The sequence below is a fragment of the Aotus nancymaae genome, unplaced genomic scaffold (assembly GCF_030222135.1).
Source record: "Aotus nancymaae isolate 86718 unplaced genomic scaffold, 86718_ANA_hifiasm-v0.15.2.pri h1tg000076l, whole genome shotgun sequence".
Lineage (NCBI taxonomy): Eukaryota > Metazoa > Chordata > Mammalia > Primates > Aotidae > Aotus > Aotus nancymaae.
Window position 1 is genome coordinate 15,351,016 of NW_026988491.1, and position 17,057 is coordinate 15,368,072.

At 59.9% G+C, this 17,057-nt stretch overlaps 2 protein-coding genes across 5 annotated transcripts; both read left to right on the forward strand.

Moving 5' to 3' along the window:
• The first annotated feature begins 12 nt into the window (after positions 1–12).
• Positions 13–4,333, forward strand: TNFRSF13C (TNF receptor superfamily member 13C). The gene is made up of 3 exons (XM_012476685.2): positions 13–148; positions 389–619; positions 1,158–4,333. The coding sequence occupies exons 1-3, from the start codon at positions 13–15 to the stop codon at positions 1,340–1,342; spliced, it is 552 nt and encodes a 183-aa protein (XP_012332108.1). The 3' UTR covers positions 1,343–4,333.
• A 6,909-nt stretch (positions 4,334–11,242) lies between these two features.
• On the forward strand, positions 11,243–16,849 carry SHISA8 (shisa family member 8). 4 transcript variants are annotated; one of them, XM_064368099.1, is made up of 4 exons: positions 11,243–12,160; positions 14,840–14,973; positions 15,313–15,744; positions 16,006–16,849. In XM_064368099.1, exons 1-4 carry the CDS (start codon positions 11,631–11,633, stop codon positions 16,389–16,391), a joined length of 1,482 nt encoding a protein of 493 aa, XP_064224169.1. In that variant the 5' UTR covers positions 11,243–11,630; the 3' UTR covers positions 16,392–16,849. The 4 variants fall into 4 exon arrangements, 3 of the variants coding, with proteins under 3 accessions (XP_064224169.1, XP_064224170.1, XP_012332073.3); XM_064368100.1 differs by having other exon boundaries at positions 15,421–15,744; XM_012476650.3 differs by having other exon boundaries at positions 11,251–12,160; positions 15,598–15,744.
• Positions 16,850–17,057: the final 208 nt, after the last annotated feature.

Here is a 17,057-nt window from a genome sequence, read left to right on the forward strand (position 1 = left end):
AGCGCTGGCACCATGAGGCGAGGGCCCCGGAGCCTGCGGGGCAGGGACGTGCCAGTCCCCACGCCCTGCGTCCCGACCGAGTGCTACGACCTGCTGGTCCGTAAATGTGTGGACTGTAGGCTCCTACGCAAATCGCCACTGAAAACAGGTAAGGGGGACCGACGGGGCGCGTGGCGCCGGCAGCCGCGGGGAGGACGAGGCCCCGATCGCGGGGGCTTAGAGGGCTGAGAGGACCCTGTGGGCAGGGCCTGGACCCGCCCATGATCACCGCGTGGCCCTCACCGCCGCCGGTCTCTCCCTCCCCTTGTCCACCGCCCCCCTCCCCGCTGTCCCTCCCCTCCCCGGCCAACCTCGCCTCTCCGCCCCTCCCTGTCCCCTCCTGCAGCAGCCGGAGCCAGCAGCCCGGCGCCCGGGACGGCGCTGCAGCCGCAGGAGTCGGTGGGCGCGGGGGCCGGTGAGGTGGCGCTGCCCCTGCCCGGGCTACTCTTAGGCGCCCCCGCGCTCCTGGGCCTGGTACTGGTCCTGGCGCTGGTCCTGGTGGGCCTGGTGAGCTGGAGGCGGCGACAGCAGCGGCTTCGAGGGGCAGCCTCGGCTGAAGCCCCAGACGGAGACAAGGCCGGTGAGTTCTGGGTGTAGGGGAACCAGTCCGAGCAGGGCGCATGGGCTGGGGTCGCGGGGACGGCCTAGGGGATGATGCATGGCCCCTAGAGGGGGAGAGAAGGGCTTTAAGGGAGGGACAAGGACAGAGAGCGGAAAAGAGTTTGCCCTTCGGAGCTCAGACTGGGTACCGAGACATAATCCTGCACCTGAACCGGTGGTTGGAGCCAGGAACAGCTCTGCCCTGCCAGACCCCAGTGTGAGGAAGAGACAGGTCTCGAGAAGGGGGTCCCTGTCTAAGGGAGGAGTCTGTCCTGCCCTCTTGGAGTCTAAGAAGCTTGGTTCCTGCAGGGTTTTCCAGACTAAGTCCCAGCTCCCCAAATCCCTGCCCTGCCAGCTCCCCACTGGCCAGGCCTCTGGACTCAGGGTCAGCCATGTGCCACCCCTCCCTGCCCTGCAGTGAGCTTCATTTGACGGAGGACTGCTCCTCCAGAGGAGGCTTCTAGGGAGGGAGGGAAACCTGTGATCCAGTACTGAGCCTCTATCCCCTCGGCCAGCAGCCCCAGAGTCCCTGGACAAGGTCGTCATTTTGTCTCCAGGAACCACTGATGCCACAGCTCCTGCCTGGCCTCCTCCTGGGGAAGACCCAGGAACCACCCCACCTGGCCACAGCGTCCCTGTGCCAGCCACAGAGCTGGGCTCCACTGAACTGGTGACCACCAAGACAGCAGGCCCTGAGCAATAATAGCAGAGTTGGCAGGAGGTCCCTCCTGGCCTCCCTCCCAACCCCCAGCCAGGGGCTTGGAAATCAAATTCAGCTCTTCACTCCAGCATGCACCTGCTTGCTTTCTGGGACCAGGCTAAACCCTGCAGAAGCACAGACAGTACCGACCACAGCATTCAGCCAGCATGGACTTTGGTGTGCTCACCTTTGGCTTCAGACCATACCATCTCTGACAACCCTTGAAGGTGTAGCCCAGCTCCTGTGCCTTCGAAAGGTTGGGGCGCTCTGAGTAAGAGACTTCTCTTAAAATGAGGAAGGTACCATTAAGCCAAAATGAATCTGAAAAAAGACCAAGTGGGAGCATACTTAATTTGTAGTAGTTGGGTGTGGTTTTTTGTTTTGTTTTTGAGACAGAGTCTTGCTCTGTCGACAGGCTGGAGTGCAGTGGTGTGATCTCGGCTCACTGCAACCTCTGACTCCCTGGTTCAAGTGATTCTCCTGCCTTAGCCTCCCAAGTAGCTGGGACTACAGGCATGCACCACCATGCCCAGCTAATTTTTGTATTTTTAATAGAGACGGGGTTTCACCATGTTGGCCAGGTTGGTCTCGATTTCCTGACCTCATGATCCACCCGCCTCGGCCTCCCAAAGTGCTGGGATTACAGGCATTAGCAACCACATCTGATCTTGTTTTTTTTGTTTTTTTTTTAGACAGGGTCTCGCTCTATCATGCAGGATAGAGTGCAGTGATGGGACCCTGGCTCAATGCAGCCTGTACTCAAGTGATCTTTCTGCTTCAGCTTCCTAAGTAGCTGGGACTACAGGTGTTTCACCTTGCCCAGCTAATTTTTTTTTTTTTTTTTTTAAAGACAGGATCTTGATATGTTGCCCAGGCCAGTCTCAAACTCCTGGCCTCAGGCCGTCCTCCCCAAAGGGCTAGGATTATAGGCATGAGCCACCAGGCCTGGCCTTTATTTCTTTAATACCTGTCCTCAGAGCGTCCTGCTTTTAAACTTATGCAAATGGCAAAAGTAACCAATTCATGCATTCGCTTGCTTTAAGGTTTAGTACAAGATTATTTTAAGAAATAACAAAGAAGAAAAGATTGAGCTGGATTTTGCTAATTCTCAGGTAGCTGTATCCCAGGGTCAACCCTGAGACTGGCCCAATCTGCCAGAACCTAAGATGCCATTTTGACCCCAGTGGCAGCTTCCAGGGCCACAGCCTGCACTTGGGAGGAAGTGTGCAGCCTCCAGGGCTGGGCTCCAAACTCCAGCTGAGGAACATGCTGGCAGGCAGCTCTCTCAGGGTCCACTTGGGGTTCTAGCTGCTCCAAGGCACAGCACATTCAGCCATACACAGGGCATGGCCGGGACCTACAGGAGGCTCCTTTGTGCAGAGGCCAGGGCAGGCCTGTGACCTTGACCCGTGTGGACGTGAGGTCCCTTCAACTCCCTTCTCTCTCTGGCTTGTTCCCCTGAAGCACCGGCCCCCCAGTGCTGGGGTCATTTGGCCATTCTGTGCCAGCTCCTGGGTCACCTACCATCACAGTGGAAGCTGCTCCCTCCTCTTACAATGATGTACTTTGTTTTGGGGTCTGGGGACAAGGCCATCTCTTTCCAGTCCTGGACGACACTGTGCACAGCCTGCCGCCTCCTGCCTGCCCTCCTGCACAGGGTCAGACCTCCTGACCCGGACTCCGCCCTGGGCAGCTTCCTTCGAACTTGTTGTAGATTGGCATCTTTGGAAGGGAGTCAGAAGGTGGAGTTCTGGATACTGTTTTCCCTCTGTTGGGCCCTGGGCCTGTTCTGTTCCTGTAGCAGATGTTTTCTGCCTGCCTCTCCTGAGCAGCCACCAGAGTCACCTGTAGACCCCCTGCCCCTCCTGTCCCTTGCCAGGCCTCTGGACTCATTGCTTCCTGTCCCAAGGGCCTGTTGTGTGCCCAGCTCAGAAGACAGTAGCCAGTGGTCACTCACATCCAGGTCTCTGCCTGGCTACTTGCTCTGTGAACCCATCTCAGATGCCCCTGCCCCCAGGGAGCCAAGTGACAGGGTGAGGTCAAATGATAAGCAGGTGTGGGAGAGGGCTGGCTGGTGGGATCAGGCCCACATGGACCCAGCTGTCCACTCCCCCTCCATCTGAGGCTGGGGGAGTCTGAGCTGCTCCTGGCCACTGCATCTCCCACCCCATCTTCCGGATACCCCATCTCTCACCCTTTCTCCTGGGTACCCCACCTCCCACCCCATTTTCTCCTGGACACCCCATCTCTGACCCCATCTTCTCCTGGACACCCCATCTCTCCCACATCATCTTCCTCTGCCCACCCCATCTCCCACCCCATTTTTGGCTATATCCGGGGTTAGCTCAGCAGGTGAAAACCCAGAGTGTGGGTGAAACCCCTCTGGGGCCCAGGCATGCAAACCTTGGGGATCTCTCTTTCCCAGCCGGACCCTCTGGCCGATAGTAAGTTTCCCGAGTTCTGTTTTTTCTTCTGAAAAATGAGATGCAAGGTTCTCCTCCTGACCTGTGGCCCCTAGAGGACAGGAAGGAGCTTTAAATAATTCTCATGCATTTCACAGATAAGGAGACTGAGACCCAGAGCCGTCGTCATATCGATACCTCGTTTGATCTTCATAAGAGCACCTGGAGGAAGGGGGTGGAGTGTTTGTGCTTTTTTTTTTTTTTTTTTTTTTTGGCATTCCAGGCTGGAGTGCAGTAGTGTGATCTCAGCTCACTGCAACCTCAATCTCTTGACCTTGTGATCTGTCCACCTCGGCTTCCAAAAGTGCTGGGATTACAGGCCTGAGCCATTGCACCCGGTCCCTGCTTTAAAATTTTTTTATGAAAAAATGAAGATATGCATTTTGTAGACAATTTGCAAGTTCTGGATGGGAACCCATGATGTAGTCAGGGAAGAAGTGACCCATGTCCAGTAACCCCAAGCCTGCAGTGTGTGTTTTTTTTACATAATTGTAATCATTCCATACATTAAATTCATGTCTTGACCATCCTATTAATATTTGGTAAGTTTCTCTTTAAAGACTTTACAATCACAATAAGGCTTTCAATGTGGTAAGGTTTTCCACCCGGGCATTTGGGCATTTTGGTTTTGGCTGTTGAGGCTGTGAGTGCCTCCTTCCTTCCACATGGGCCTGTGCAGGAGTCCAGTTCTCAGCACAGTTGTTGCACCAAAGGCCTTGACTTTTTTTTTTTTTTTTTTAAGTGGGGACAGAGTCTTGCTCTGTTACTCAGGCTGGAATGCAGTGGCACCACCTCTATCTCCCGGGTTCAAGCGATTCTCCTGCCTCAGCCTCCTGAGTAGCTGGGACTACAGGCGCAGGCCACCACCCCCAGCTAATTTTTCTATTTTTAGTAGAGAAGGGGTTTGGCCATGTTGGCAATGGTGGTCTTCAACTCCTGACCTCAGGTGATCCTTCTGCTTTGGCCTCCCAAAGTGCTGGGATTACAGGCGTGAGCCACTGCACCCTACCAGGCCTTGACTTTTTTTAAAGGTGTCTGTTGGTCCAATTTTTCTCCTGAAAATCTGGACCATTTCACATCCATAAGCAGGGATTATATGGTCCAGTTTGCAGATACGAAAAGAGAGGCCCTGTGAGGTAAAGGAATCCGGCCCAAGATACAACAGGTGGGTGGTGGAGCTGGGCAAACCCTGGGTTCCTGCCCCTGCCCGGCATGCCTGCCCAGCAGAAGGTCATGGGCCTGGACACCTTCCTTGGGAGTGGAGGACTCCGGACAGATGCCAGGCCCCACCCCTTGGTTTCATCACCACTCAAATATTTTCTCCCCAACCAGTCTCTTTTCGGTAAGAGGGATCCCAGGTACTCTGGAAGGACCTTTTTTTCCCTTCAGTGAGAACTGAAGGGAAAAGGCCCCTCCCTGAGCCTGTGTTTCAGGCTAGCTTTTCCTGAAGGAGGGTCTGATTCCAACCAGGTCCCCAGGGCCCTGGCCGGTGGGGGCAGGGCTGGCTTAAGTATCACTTCCTCCTGGGGCTTCCTGGGAGCCCCTTTCACTTCCTGCCTGGTAGCCAGAGGCTGGGGGCTCCGGGAGGGGTTGGGGAGGCCCAGCTGGTGAGGCCAGGGGGAAAGGCCAGACCCCTCACCTCCCTCTGTCTCAGAAGGGACAGCACTACTCCTACAAGCTGGTAGCATCTCCCTGGGCCTCAGGTCTCTGGACCCTCTCCCAATCTGCAAAATGGACTCTTGAGGATCACTCAGCTGTCCTTGGAGATTGAGGAGGTCATGTGACATGTAGGGACAGAGGGGCCCCTGCCATGGCCAGAGAACGCTCCCAGCAGGGAGGTGGGAGCAGGCCTGGTCCTGCCCTCATGACCTGGGAGTGGGGAGGAGATGGGGGTGCGGTAGAAACGACAGCCCCCAATCTCGGGCAGAGTGGGGCACAATCATGAGGAAAGAGATGCCAGTTCCCCACCCCTGCGCTTTCCTCCCGGGACTCCGAGGGGCACTCACTGGTTGGCATTGGGCAGGAGAGGGACGCTACTGGGGTCCCGGGACCCAGAGGAACCTGGGGCATCTCTCCCCTCCCCTAGGCTGCAGGAAACCTGAGATCCGGGCTCGAATCCAGCGACTTTGGGGCAGGAGAGCCTCTTCGTGGCTCCTGCCATCAGCCCGGCCACCACTGGCCTGGGGCTATTTGGGCGTGGGGCTGGGGAGGAGAGGTACAGCGGCCGAAGGGTGAGGTCAAGAAGAGGCGGGGCTGAAGGACCCCAAGCCTCAAGGTGGCTAGAAAGGGCTGGGGTCAAGGCCCAGGAGCGAGGAAACGTGTGGGCGCAGGACCAAGGCCTAGGGCACCTACTTCGGGCTCCTGACTTCTGCACCTTCGGGAGTCTGTGTCCTCACGCGCATCCCAAGCCAGGGGGCCCTCAATGCAGCCCACGGCCCCGACTCAAGGGTGAGGCGCAGGGGAGGGGGTGCAGGACTCCTCTGCACGAAACTGCGCCCCAGGACCTGGGGGCCTGGAGGGGAGGGCGCACCTGTCCTCATGCACACGCTGTGGCCTCCGCGGAGCTCAGTCCTCTCTTGGTTCCCTCGCGATGGTCTCGGTGTCCGCTCCAGATTCGCACATTCACTGAGGGCTTTGGAGGGTCCTGAAGGGGGAGCCTGTGGGGGCGTTCAGGCAGAGGGACTACCCGTGACATCTGGAGTGTGACTCCCTGAGGCAGGGCGGGGTGCGGGTCGGGGAGAGTGTTCGGGGAGCTAAGCCCCAGCTTCCAGCCTCAGGAGCCGGTCGCCCCCTCCCTCCCACAGGCAGCTGGAGCCTGAGTCAGAGCTGCCTCGCGGGAGAAAAAGCCAGCCGTGGGCCCTCCCTCCAGACCCCCTCCTGGTACCGGCATTTGCACCAGCAGGGAGCCCAGAGTCCCCAAGAACCTTTGCTTCTTGGCTAACTCCATCACTGAAGAAACAGAAGTGAAATTAGCTTAGGAATGAAGCCTTGGAGACTTGTGGGTGGCATCCACGGTCACGATCTTCTCAGCCTGGCTTCAGTGGGTGCTCCCACAAAGCCGCATGTACCTGGCTGTTTCCTGTCTGGGGTCCACGCTTCTCCCTGTAACCCTGCGGAGATGCCGGCAGCCCATCTTGCAGATGACAAAACTGAGGCCTGGAAAGGTTGAATGGACCTGGAGAGTGAGAATTCCAACCCGGTCAGCCTGGCTCCAAAGTAAAGGATTAAAAGCTGGGAGCAGTGGCTAGCACCTGTAATCCCAGCACTTTGGGAGGCCTAAGCGGGCTGATCACGTGAGGTCAGGAGTTGGAGACCAGCCCTGCTAACATGGTGAAACGCGGTCTCTACTAAAAATACAAAAATTAAGCCAGGCGTGATGGTTCACACCTGTAATCCCAGAACTTTGGGAGGCTGAGGCAGGCGAATCACCTGAGGTCAGGAGTTCCCTACCAATATGGTGAAACCCTGTCTCTACTAAAATATGGAAATTAGCTGGGTGTGGTGGCAGGCACCTGTAATCCCAGCTACTCGGGAGGTTGAGGCAGGAGAATCTCGAACCTGGGAAGAGGAGATTACAGTGAGCCCAGATCGTGCCATTGCACTCCAGCCTGGGTGATAGAGTGAGCCTCCATCTCAAAACAATAAAGTAAAATAAAATAATTCGTAAAAGCTCTGGGCAGGCCGGGCGCTGTGGCTCACACCTGTAATCATAGCACTTTGGGAGGCCGAGGTGGGTGGATCACCTGAGGTCAGGAGTTCAAGACCAGCCTGGCCATCATGGTGAAACCCCATCTTTAAAAATACAAATAAATAAAATAAAAAAGTTCTGGGCGTGTGGGGCTGGAAAAGGCATTCAAGGAAGAGAGGGCAGCCTGTGTGTCCAGGCGGGGGGCAGGTGTGCCTGGGTCAGGCGTTGGCGAGGACCCTGTCGAGGGGTAGGAGTGCTTCCCCGGTGTGCTGAACTGGCAAGAAAGTGGATTCAGGGGTAGGAGTGCATGTTCCAGGCCAAACCCTGCCCTTCCTGGCTGTGTGCTGGTCACAGCAAGTCACTTCTCCTCTCTAAGTCTCGAGTTTCTCTCTAGGAAATCCCAAACCTCCTTTCTCAGGACTCAGCAGAGCTGGCAAACTGGGCACTACCAAGACCAGCTCGGCCATAGATACCCCCACCCAGGCAGCACTGAAGGCATTAAGAAACAGACACCCAAACAGAACAGCAAAGTGGGACCATCCGGGGGCCAACAGCCTTCTAAGCTGAGAGCCTCAAAGGCTGACAGCATTCCAAGCTGAAGGCCTCAGGCAGCTGCTGACCCAGGTATTTATTCTCTCTGAACAGGTGATTATTATTAACCAACAGGTGTTCTGTGTTTTCTCATAGACCCAAGATAAACTAGGTAGGCAGCTGTTGCCTGCTTATCACTGATCACGGACAAACTAGAAAGTGTTCTCCACGAGGGAGCCACGGGGGCAGGTCACATATCCCGTGCTGAAAAAATTGTTTTCACCGGTGTATGATAGACATACCCTGCTTTGCTACTTCAGAATGCCCCAGCAGTTTTCCACTTGAGAGGGCCGACAGATTTTCCTTGCCATTGTTCTCAGCAAACAATATAATTTATCACACACGTTAGGACTTGTCCCAAGAGGTCACCCACCATCTAAAATGAGGACACTGATTCCCAGCACAGGATGTTCATCTTGTCCACACCTCTCAGGGTCCCCAGCCTTCCACAGCCAGAACTGGGCACCAAGTGAGGGCTCAACATGGAGGAAGGCCGTGTGCACACAGGAGCATGTATGCTGACACGTGTGTGCACACATATGCCCACTGTGCAGGGAGGGCCCTCATAGTCATGCTAGCCCTGGACATGCACACTCTTGCTTTCACTCAAGCACACTCAGACACCCGCACACTGGAGCTGCCAGCGCTGGGAGCTGGGGGCAGGGCGGATGCCCTTCAGGAGCAGGGACTCGGCTCCTCTGCCCGCCCCGCGGGGCTCGCTGCAGATGCCAGGGGTTATTTTAAGCCTGGATCAATGGATGAGTTTTGGTGACACAGGCTTGGTGGTAGTGGAGGGGGGCGGGCAGAAGAGATAAGGGGTGGGTGCCCTGGAGCCTTGATGTGGTGAGAGACCATGGGGTCCAGGGCAAAGGGGTCACTCCTCGGCCGGGCTGCTCGATCTCCATATCCCCTCCCGCGGCACATGGCAAGGCACCTGGGGCAGTGTCAGCTGAATGGGCAATCAGATCCCAGGACTCAGCCAGTCAGGGGCAGCTGGGCTCTGTGTCCGCAGTTGCCCTTTCCTGCTGCCCTCACTCCCTGCGGCCAGGTGTTCCCATGGAGAGGAGAGGGTATCCAGTGCCTGGCACAGACTCAGTAGTTGTGAGTACCTATGGCTGCTGGCTGATCACTGAATCGAATTGAGATGGGGAGGAAGATGTGTGTGCATGTGTGTGTGTGGGTTTGGGGGGTATTGGGGGTTGCACATCAGTCCCTGGGAGGGGCTGTAATCCACTTTCTTCATTGGACAAGTGACTGTCACTATGTATATGTATTTGAAGGCCTGATGGAGTCAACATGAGGAAGGCACCCAGTGCCGGGACAGTGGGGGCAGGAGGGGGCCCAGGAAGGGAGAGCATTGGGACACTTGCTCTGACCCAGCAGGGTCACCCTAACTTGGAAGAGGCCCCAGTTCCAAGGGGGCAGAGACAAGCTTCTTTCAACTGAGTGCCCAGCAATGGGTGGGAAAGTTGGGAGAAGTGGCCACCCTCAGAGCCACTGCAGCCTCCAGGGCAGAGGGCAGTGGGGACTTAAATACCAGCGGTGCGGGTTGTACCACAGATTCCATTTCTAGCAGTGCCAAGGAAGCAGGAAAGGATGCTCCAGAAGGAGAGCTCTGAAGCTCTGAGAAGAATCACAAAAAAAAAGTTTAAGGATAGCAAAAAGTAAACTACAAAGCAGTTACAAGCCAGCATGGAAAGTGTGACATATTTTAGTGTGGTTGTCTCTGGTGATGGGATTAAAGCAATTTCATTTAATTCCTTTGTTCTTCTGTGTTTTCTTCTAAACTGGTAATAAGGCATCCTTTAATGAGGGTGAGGTCTTCAGGGCTGGGTGGTAAGTGTGTGTGTAGGTGTGTGAGCAGGCTGTCTTTGGCCAAGGTACCAGGAGAAGCTGTGTGGGGGTGGGGAAGTCACCTCCTCTTGCTGTCTGAACCCACTAATACCTGAAATCAGACTGACAGGCCCTCGTGTCAGGCAACAGACTTGATCCTCCTTAAAATGTAAATCCTTCCTCTTCTTTTCCCCCACCTCCTCCACTTTCATAAGCTCTTCCCAGTTGCTGAGTGAAGGACGGATAGAAAGGGGTCTAGAAGGGACCCTAGGGAGTCCCACTGCTTCATCTCACAGAAACTAGACGCTGGAGCCCTTTCGTTCAGTTATTCATTCAGCAAATGCTGGCAGGGGCCTGAGCTGTGCTGCACACTGGGTGAATTGCATGCCCAGTCCTTGCCCTTCTGCTGTTTCCATCTGGATAGGGGGAGGTTCCATATCGACCCCTACCTCCTGGAAGGGGCAGATTATGAGTGTGCCCTCCAGGAAGAGTTTTTTATGTTAAGATGAGCTACTGAGGCAGGGAGAAGCCAGGCACAGCGGCACCACCACACTCTCCAGTTCAGCTAAACTCGGAAAACACCACTGGGCTGTGCTGGGACCAGGTCCGAGCTCCTTACAGCCCCCACACCCTTCCCCTCGGTTTGTGAAAGGACCTGCGGTTCGCGTAGTGCAGAGGTCTTCCTCTTCCAGGCCTTCGGTTTCCAGGGCGGGGGAGAACCCAATCTCCCGCTCCACACACCTGGGGAGGAAGCAGATCGCGGGAAAGCATCAGCCTGGCCGTGCCCGTCGACGCGGGGATGGAGACATCCTGGGACCCAGCCCAGCGTTCGGGAGGTTCTGGACCTGAACTCGCGCCCTGGGATAAATCCTTGGCCCTCTGAAACGGCGCTGCCAGCGGGACAGATGGGAAGATCGAGGCGCCGAGAGGGGAAGGGGTCCTCCTCATGTTATGATCAGAAGGAATAGAGGGGACAGAAAGAGGTGGGAGGGTGGCTCTGCCCGTCCAGGGGCAATTCCGGGCTGCTTTGACCTCCGCGCCTCGGTCCCCGCACCTGTAAGACAGGGACGCTTCAGTCGCGGGCCCTAGAGTTGATCCCCGTTGAGCGCCCAGCTCAGAGGAATGTTTCTGGGTAGCCTTTGGGGAGGGTCCCCTGTGGGGCGCCCGGGCTGCGCGGTCCCTGCTGTCCCCTCTCGCCCCTCGCGGCGGCCGCGCTCCTCCCCCGGCTCTGCCTCCCTCCCGCCCTCCCTCCTCTCTCCCTCCCCCACCCGCCCGAGCCCGCGCAGAGCCTGAGCAGGAGCCGGAGCCGGAGCTCCAGGAGCAGGAGCCAGATTGAGGGCTGCACGGAGCGGGCGGCGGGAAGGCAGCGTAGTCGGGCGGCCCGCGGCCCCTGCTAGGGCCAAGACCTGCTGGGCCGGGAAGAAGCCGGGGGCAGCGCGCGGGCGAGGACCTGCCGTCCGGCTCGGGGGAGATCCCAGGACGCGGACCGGGCAGCTCGGGTCCGAGGTGAGCCCAGGCGGAGGACGCGCCCACCGGAGGTGCGGCCTCGGAGCTCTAGATCTAGCCCTCCGGGGGCTGGGGTCCCCAGAGGAGGCCGACGGCCGAGGCGGCGTGTGCCGGGAGCCAGCGCGATCCCTGCGGGAGCGGAGGAACCGAGCCGGAGGGAGCTGCAGCGCCTGGCCATGCACCGGGAGCAGTAGCGAGAGGCGCGGGCCCGATGGCGAGGGCCAGGGCGCGGGGACTGCTCGGCGGCCGCCGTCCGCCCAGGCTCCGGCTCGCGCTCGCGCTTCGGCTAGTGTTGCTGCTGGCGCGGCCACCGTCGGGTCGCGCAGGGGCCCCCGAGGCGCAGGGGCCCGCGGCGCCCGGCACGACAGCCCCGGCGGGGGGCGACCGCTGCCGGGGCTACTACGACGTGATGGGCCAATGGGACCCGCCCTTCAACTGCAGCTCGGGCGCCTACAGCTTCTGCTGCGGCACGTGCGGCTACCGCTTCTGCTGCCACGACGGGCCGCGGCGCCTCGACCAGAGCCGCTGCTCCAACTACGACACGCCGGCCTGGGTCCAGACCGGTCGGCCGCCCGCCCGCTCCCGCGACACCGCAGCGCCCCGGGACCCGGGCCGCGAGCGCAGCCACACGGCCGTCTACGCGGTGTGCGGCGTCGCCGCGCTGCTGGTGCTGGCCGGCATCGGGGCGCGCCTGGGCCTGGAGAGGGCGCACAGCCCGCGCGCACGGCGCACGGTGACCAGGTAAGCGCGCGCCGCCGGGGACCCTCCCCCCACCCCGGCCCGCTCCTCGGAATGCTCTCCCTGCCCGCTAGTTCTCCCAGTAGGCCCCTTCTCTGGTTTTTTTCTATCTGTCTCCCACCCCACTTCATCAGGGAGACACCTGACACCGCCCTGACTCCCCTTGACCTTCCGCCTGTGCTGGGCGCTGCATCGCCTTCCCTCGCTCTAGTATCTTCTGAAGGGGGTGGGGGACTGGGTAGCTTTGGACAGAGGGCACGGGGTCACCGTCCACAGGGCCACTGGCCAGGAGGGAGACCGGGCTGATGTAGTATTGGGTGTCTTGGGCACAGGGAAGGGAAGGGGCCCTTGGCTCTCTGGTTGCTCCTCTCCTGCTTCTCCCCACTCTTACCTCCCCTCTTCCTGCCCACCTCCTGCCTCTCCCCTGCTCCCGTAGCTGTGACTCAGGGCTGCCCTTCCCTCCTTGGGTTTCAGAGGTCTACCCCCACTCACCCCATGCCACAGCTTCCAGGTGAAGGTCAGGGCTCCCTCTGCGTAGAAGAAGGACTCTGGAACACAGTCGTGTGTTGCTGAGGCCAGGACAGGTGCTTGCTGCATTCTGAGCTTGGTGTGAAGTGGGCTACAGGGTCCAGGTCCCCATTCTCAGTTGGAATGAGGACTCTGGAACTCTATGTGTCTGGATCCTGGAACTCTCACCCACATGCCGCAGGTGGCACTCACATGCCCCCAGCAACCCCCTAACCTGGATCCTATACCTTCCTCATCCACCTGGTCCCAGCACCCTATGGGCCTGCGAGCTGCTGACACTGCATGCAACAGGCTGGTATTTAGAAGTGACCATAGAGAAGCCCTCATGCCCTGGTGGGACAGATGTGGACACTTCCCCCTCCTGGGCCTCAGAGGCAGGGGGTGAGGGCTTCCTTGGCACTCCAGCACCCCTCACTCCTGACACCACGTAGTCCACTTTCTCCCAGAGAGCTGTAAGGTGGAGCTTGGGCTGGCACCCTGGCCTCCACCTTCAGCTTCTGCACTGCCACCAGGAGGTGGAGCCTCCTGGCTTGGCTTCTGGATACCGCAGGGGTAGGGACTTAGTTGCCCAAATTTGGGGGTCCCTCATGCTGGGTGAGGGTAGCATGGAGGAGGCCCAGGTATGTCTTTGACAGGGGCAGGGCAAAAGGAGCTGAAGGCCATGAGGGGTGGCTGCAGCAGCCCAGCTGACATGTTCACCCCAAACTCCCTGTGCCTGCTGGGGAAGGGGCAGCAGGTTTGGTGATGCCTCAGGAAGGCTGCACCCACCCCTGCTGTGCTGCATCGCCTAGGCCAGTCCCTTCTTTCTAGGCTTCAGGCTCCCATGGATGCTGACTCCCTTTTCTCTGCTGGAGAGACCTGGAACGGGGCTTGGGCTCGTGTGTGGGTGTGTCCTGAGTCCCTGCCCTCCTCACAAGTCTCACCCTTAATTCTGCTGTGTTGGGGCTTTGAAAGCCAGGGAAGTCTTCTCAGAGGGCTTGGGGCGGACATCCAGAGAGAGTTTGTGCAAAGGCCCAGAGGCATGGCGATTACTCAGCTGTCGGGGAGAGAGGAGCTGGCGGTGCTTGCCCAGAGATGAGGCCACAGAGGTGAGCCTCTGGGCAGTGGGCAGGGCAGGAGGGGCAGTCCAGGCAGGTACTAGGATGCTTTCAGACCCTGTCACCAAACCTGAAGACAAACCTTGGCCATCCCCGGTGTCCTGCCTCCTGAATGCCCTTCACGAATCAGCCTTTTGAGGCCCCAGCCCCAGAAGAAGGGTCAGGCTGAGTAGGAGAGAATCATGGATTCCGGGTTCTGAAGGCAGCTGGGCTGCACAGACACTGTCACATCACAGCTGGGTGGGGGCTGGGTGTTGGGTCCAGGGAGGTGGCTGCCCAAGGTCACACAGCTTGTGGGTCCTGGGCTGCCACGGAAGTCTCCCAGCATCCCCTTACCCTCATCCATCTGTCCTTGCCCGTGTTGGCAGCTTCATCCCAGGTCCCAGCAGAAGCCGCAGCTGCAGGGGCATTTGGGCAGGCAGGTAAATAAGGCTTCCTGGGCAGAGTAAAGTGGCTCACACCTGTAATCCCAGCACTTTGGGAGGCCAACATGGGTGGAGTTTGAGACCAGCCTGGCCAACACGGTGAAACCCCATCTCTACTAAAAATACAAAAATTAGCTGGGTGTGGTGGTGGGCGCCTTGAACCCAGCAGGTGAAGGTTGTAGTGAGCAGAGATGGTGCCATTGCACTCCAGCCTGGGCAACAGAGCAAGACTCAGTTTGAAAAAATAAAAATAAAAAAAAGGATTCCTGGAGGAGGCTGCTGGTGGAGTCTGAAGAATGAGTAGCAGTTTTATGGGACAAGGGGCAGGAAAGCAGAGAAAGTTGCATTGGGAGGGGAGGCTCAACCAAGGAGGGGCCCAGAGAGTGGGCTCCAGGGAGGGGTGGGAAGGTAAGCCCCATGAGAGTTTCCTGGCCTGCTCTGGGAAGTAGCTGTGTTGGGGCCACATGTGAGGCTGGCAGGTAGCTTGTGTGTGAGTTCGAGCACCAGAGAGGACGGCCTGGAGAGGCTGAAAGAACTGCCCAGGGCCACAGGGTGAGGCGGTGGTGGCCCGAGCAGGCCCTTGATGAGGTGGGAGGCGGAAAGGGCCACCCCTGACCGCTCTGTCCCTGCAGGACGCTGACGGAGCTTCTGAAGCAGCCAGGCCCCCAGGAGCCATTACCTCCCACTCTGGGCCCGCCTCTGGGTGGCTGTGTCCAGGTGCAGATGGGGGACGGCCTCCCCCAGGGCTCCCCCAACAACAGCGCAGGTGAGTCGGTGGCGGGCGGGCCTGAGAGGCAGCGGAGCACACAGAAGGGAGTGAGAGGCAGAGAGGGGGTCCCTCGGCTGGGGTGTGGAGGCTTCCCCGGTGGAAATGAGCCGCCTCCTCTGCACAGGGTGGGACCCCTCATGGGTCCTGCGGCCTCGAGTCTGGGGGGCTGTGATGTGTGAGGAATGTTCCAGATGCAAGATTTGCTGGCTGGGGCTGTGGTCTGAGGCTCGGGCTCCGGAGCCTCCCCCTGGGTCTCTTGAGAGCAGGCAGGCTTGGCAGCCCCCACGCCCCGTCTGGGTTCTGTTCCTCAGACATCCCCCGTCTCGGCGGGAGCAGGTCCCAGGACTCCGCGCCTGGCTCGAGCGTCGCCTCCGGGCGAGCCGTTCATGAGGGTGGCACCCCCCGGGCTGGCTGCTGCCGCCGCTGCGCGTGATTTGGAGCCAGGCCCTGTTCCAGGCGCTGGAGGCTGCCGCGAACACAGGCTCGGCTCGCAGCCGCGCCCGGAGAACGGTCCCCCAGGTTCTCACCGAACAGCCTCGGGGAGAGGGCTGTGGAGAGGTGACAGCGCGGACGCAGTGATCCGGGGCATCGGGCCGAGCCGCGTCTCACTCCCCGCTGCAGACAAGAAGCGCCTCAACAACGCGCCCCTGGGGTCGGCCGCCCCGGGGCCCCCGCGCGGCCCGCGGCTGCAAGTCGGCCGCAGCCTAACGCTGCAGCCCGACTACGCCAAGTACGCCACATTTAAGGCCGCCGCGCTCAAGGCCGCAGGTGAGTGGTGGGTGCGGGCGGCGCGAGGAAACCCGGGTTCGCGGGCTCGGGGACTGCGAGGCGCGGGGCCCAGTTCCCCGGCGCCAAGTTCTCAGTCCCGCGCGCCCGCCGCTCGACCAATCGGCTCCCGCGCCCCGGTCGGCCCCGCCTCCGGCCCGCCTCGGCCCCGCCCCCTACCGGGACCCCTCGTCGTGTCCGGAGCTCCAGGCGCCGAGCTCCCCGCGAGGCGAGGCTTGACCCTTCCCTGCCCTCTCCCTGCAGAGGCCGCCCCGCGGGACTTCTGCCAGCGTTTCCCCGTCCCCGAGCCGTCCCCGCGTCCCCCTCCATCGCGGGCCCCGCGCCCCCCACCGGACTTGCCTGCGCCGCGGGACGCCTGCCCCTGGGCCCCGCCGGGCTACGCGCCCCCTGCCGCGCCGGGTCCCTATGCCGCCTGGACCGCCGGTCGCCCGGTCCAACCTGCTCCTCTCTGCCACCCGGCGGCTCAGGCCTTCCAGGTACCCCGGCTGCCTGGCCATGCGGCCCGGCGCCAGTTCAGCGCGGAGAAAATGCCCGAGGCCTTCAGCCCGCAGCCCCTCGGTCTTTACCGCAGCGCGGGCCGCGGGTCTCGGTACCTAAGGACCAACAGCAAGACCGAGGTTACCGTGTGAAGCGGGGCCGCGGTCCCCTCGAGGTTTCATGGGCTGGGGCCCTCGTCTGTCCGTCGGAGCCCCAGGCCACAGGGAGAGGAGCGCCGGCCTGGAAGGCCAGCTCTTCCGTCTGCCTCAAGGGCACTGGGGTCTTGGAGCCCGCAGGCCGCGGGTTGGTCTTGTAAATAAGCCCTTTTATGTGGTTCCCGCTCCTGAGAATAAAGAGGCCCCAGCGTGGATGCGAGGCAGCATTGGTCATTGACTGGACAGACGGCAGTGCAGGCCTCAGAGGGCACGGCGTGTGTAAGGGTGGAGGACTGCTCCAGTGCACTGGCCAGAGCGAGGGGGCAATGGCTGGAGAGGGTGGTCAGGGTTGAATGTCAGGGTTAATGCTCATGCCAGTGGGAGCCCCGCCAGTGGGAGCCCCGGGAGAGGGGACGGTTAGATTTCTGCCACTGCAGCTTGAGGTGGCTGAACCTGGCTGATGCTCACTGACCATTGGCTGTGGGCCGGTCCCTGGCCTGCAGGTCACTTGGCCAGATTGGCCCGGGGCTACCCCCTTAATGGGTGTGGGCTGTGGGGACATCTGGTGCTCAGGATGGGGGCACCTCCTCCCAGTAGCTTCTTTGAAGCAAAGTGGGGGAAAGCTGGAGCAAGGTCCCTGACAGTGCCCCTCCGGGAGGGCTC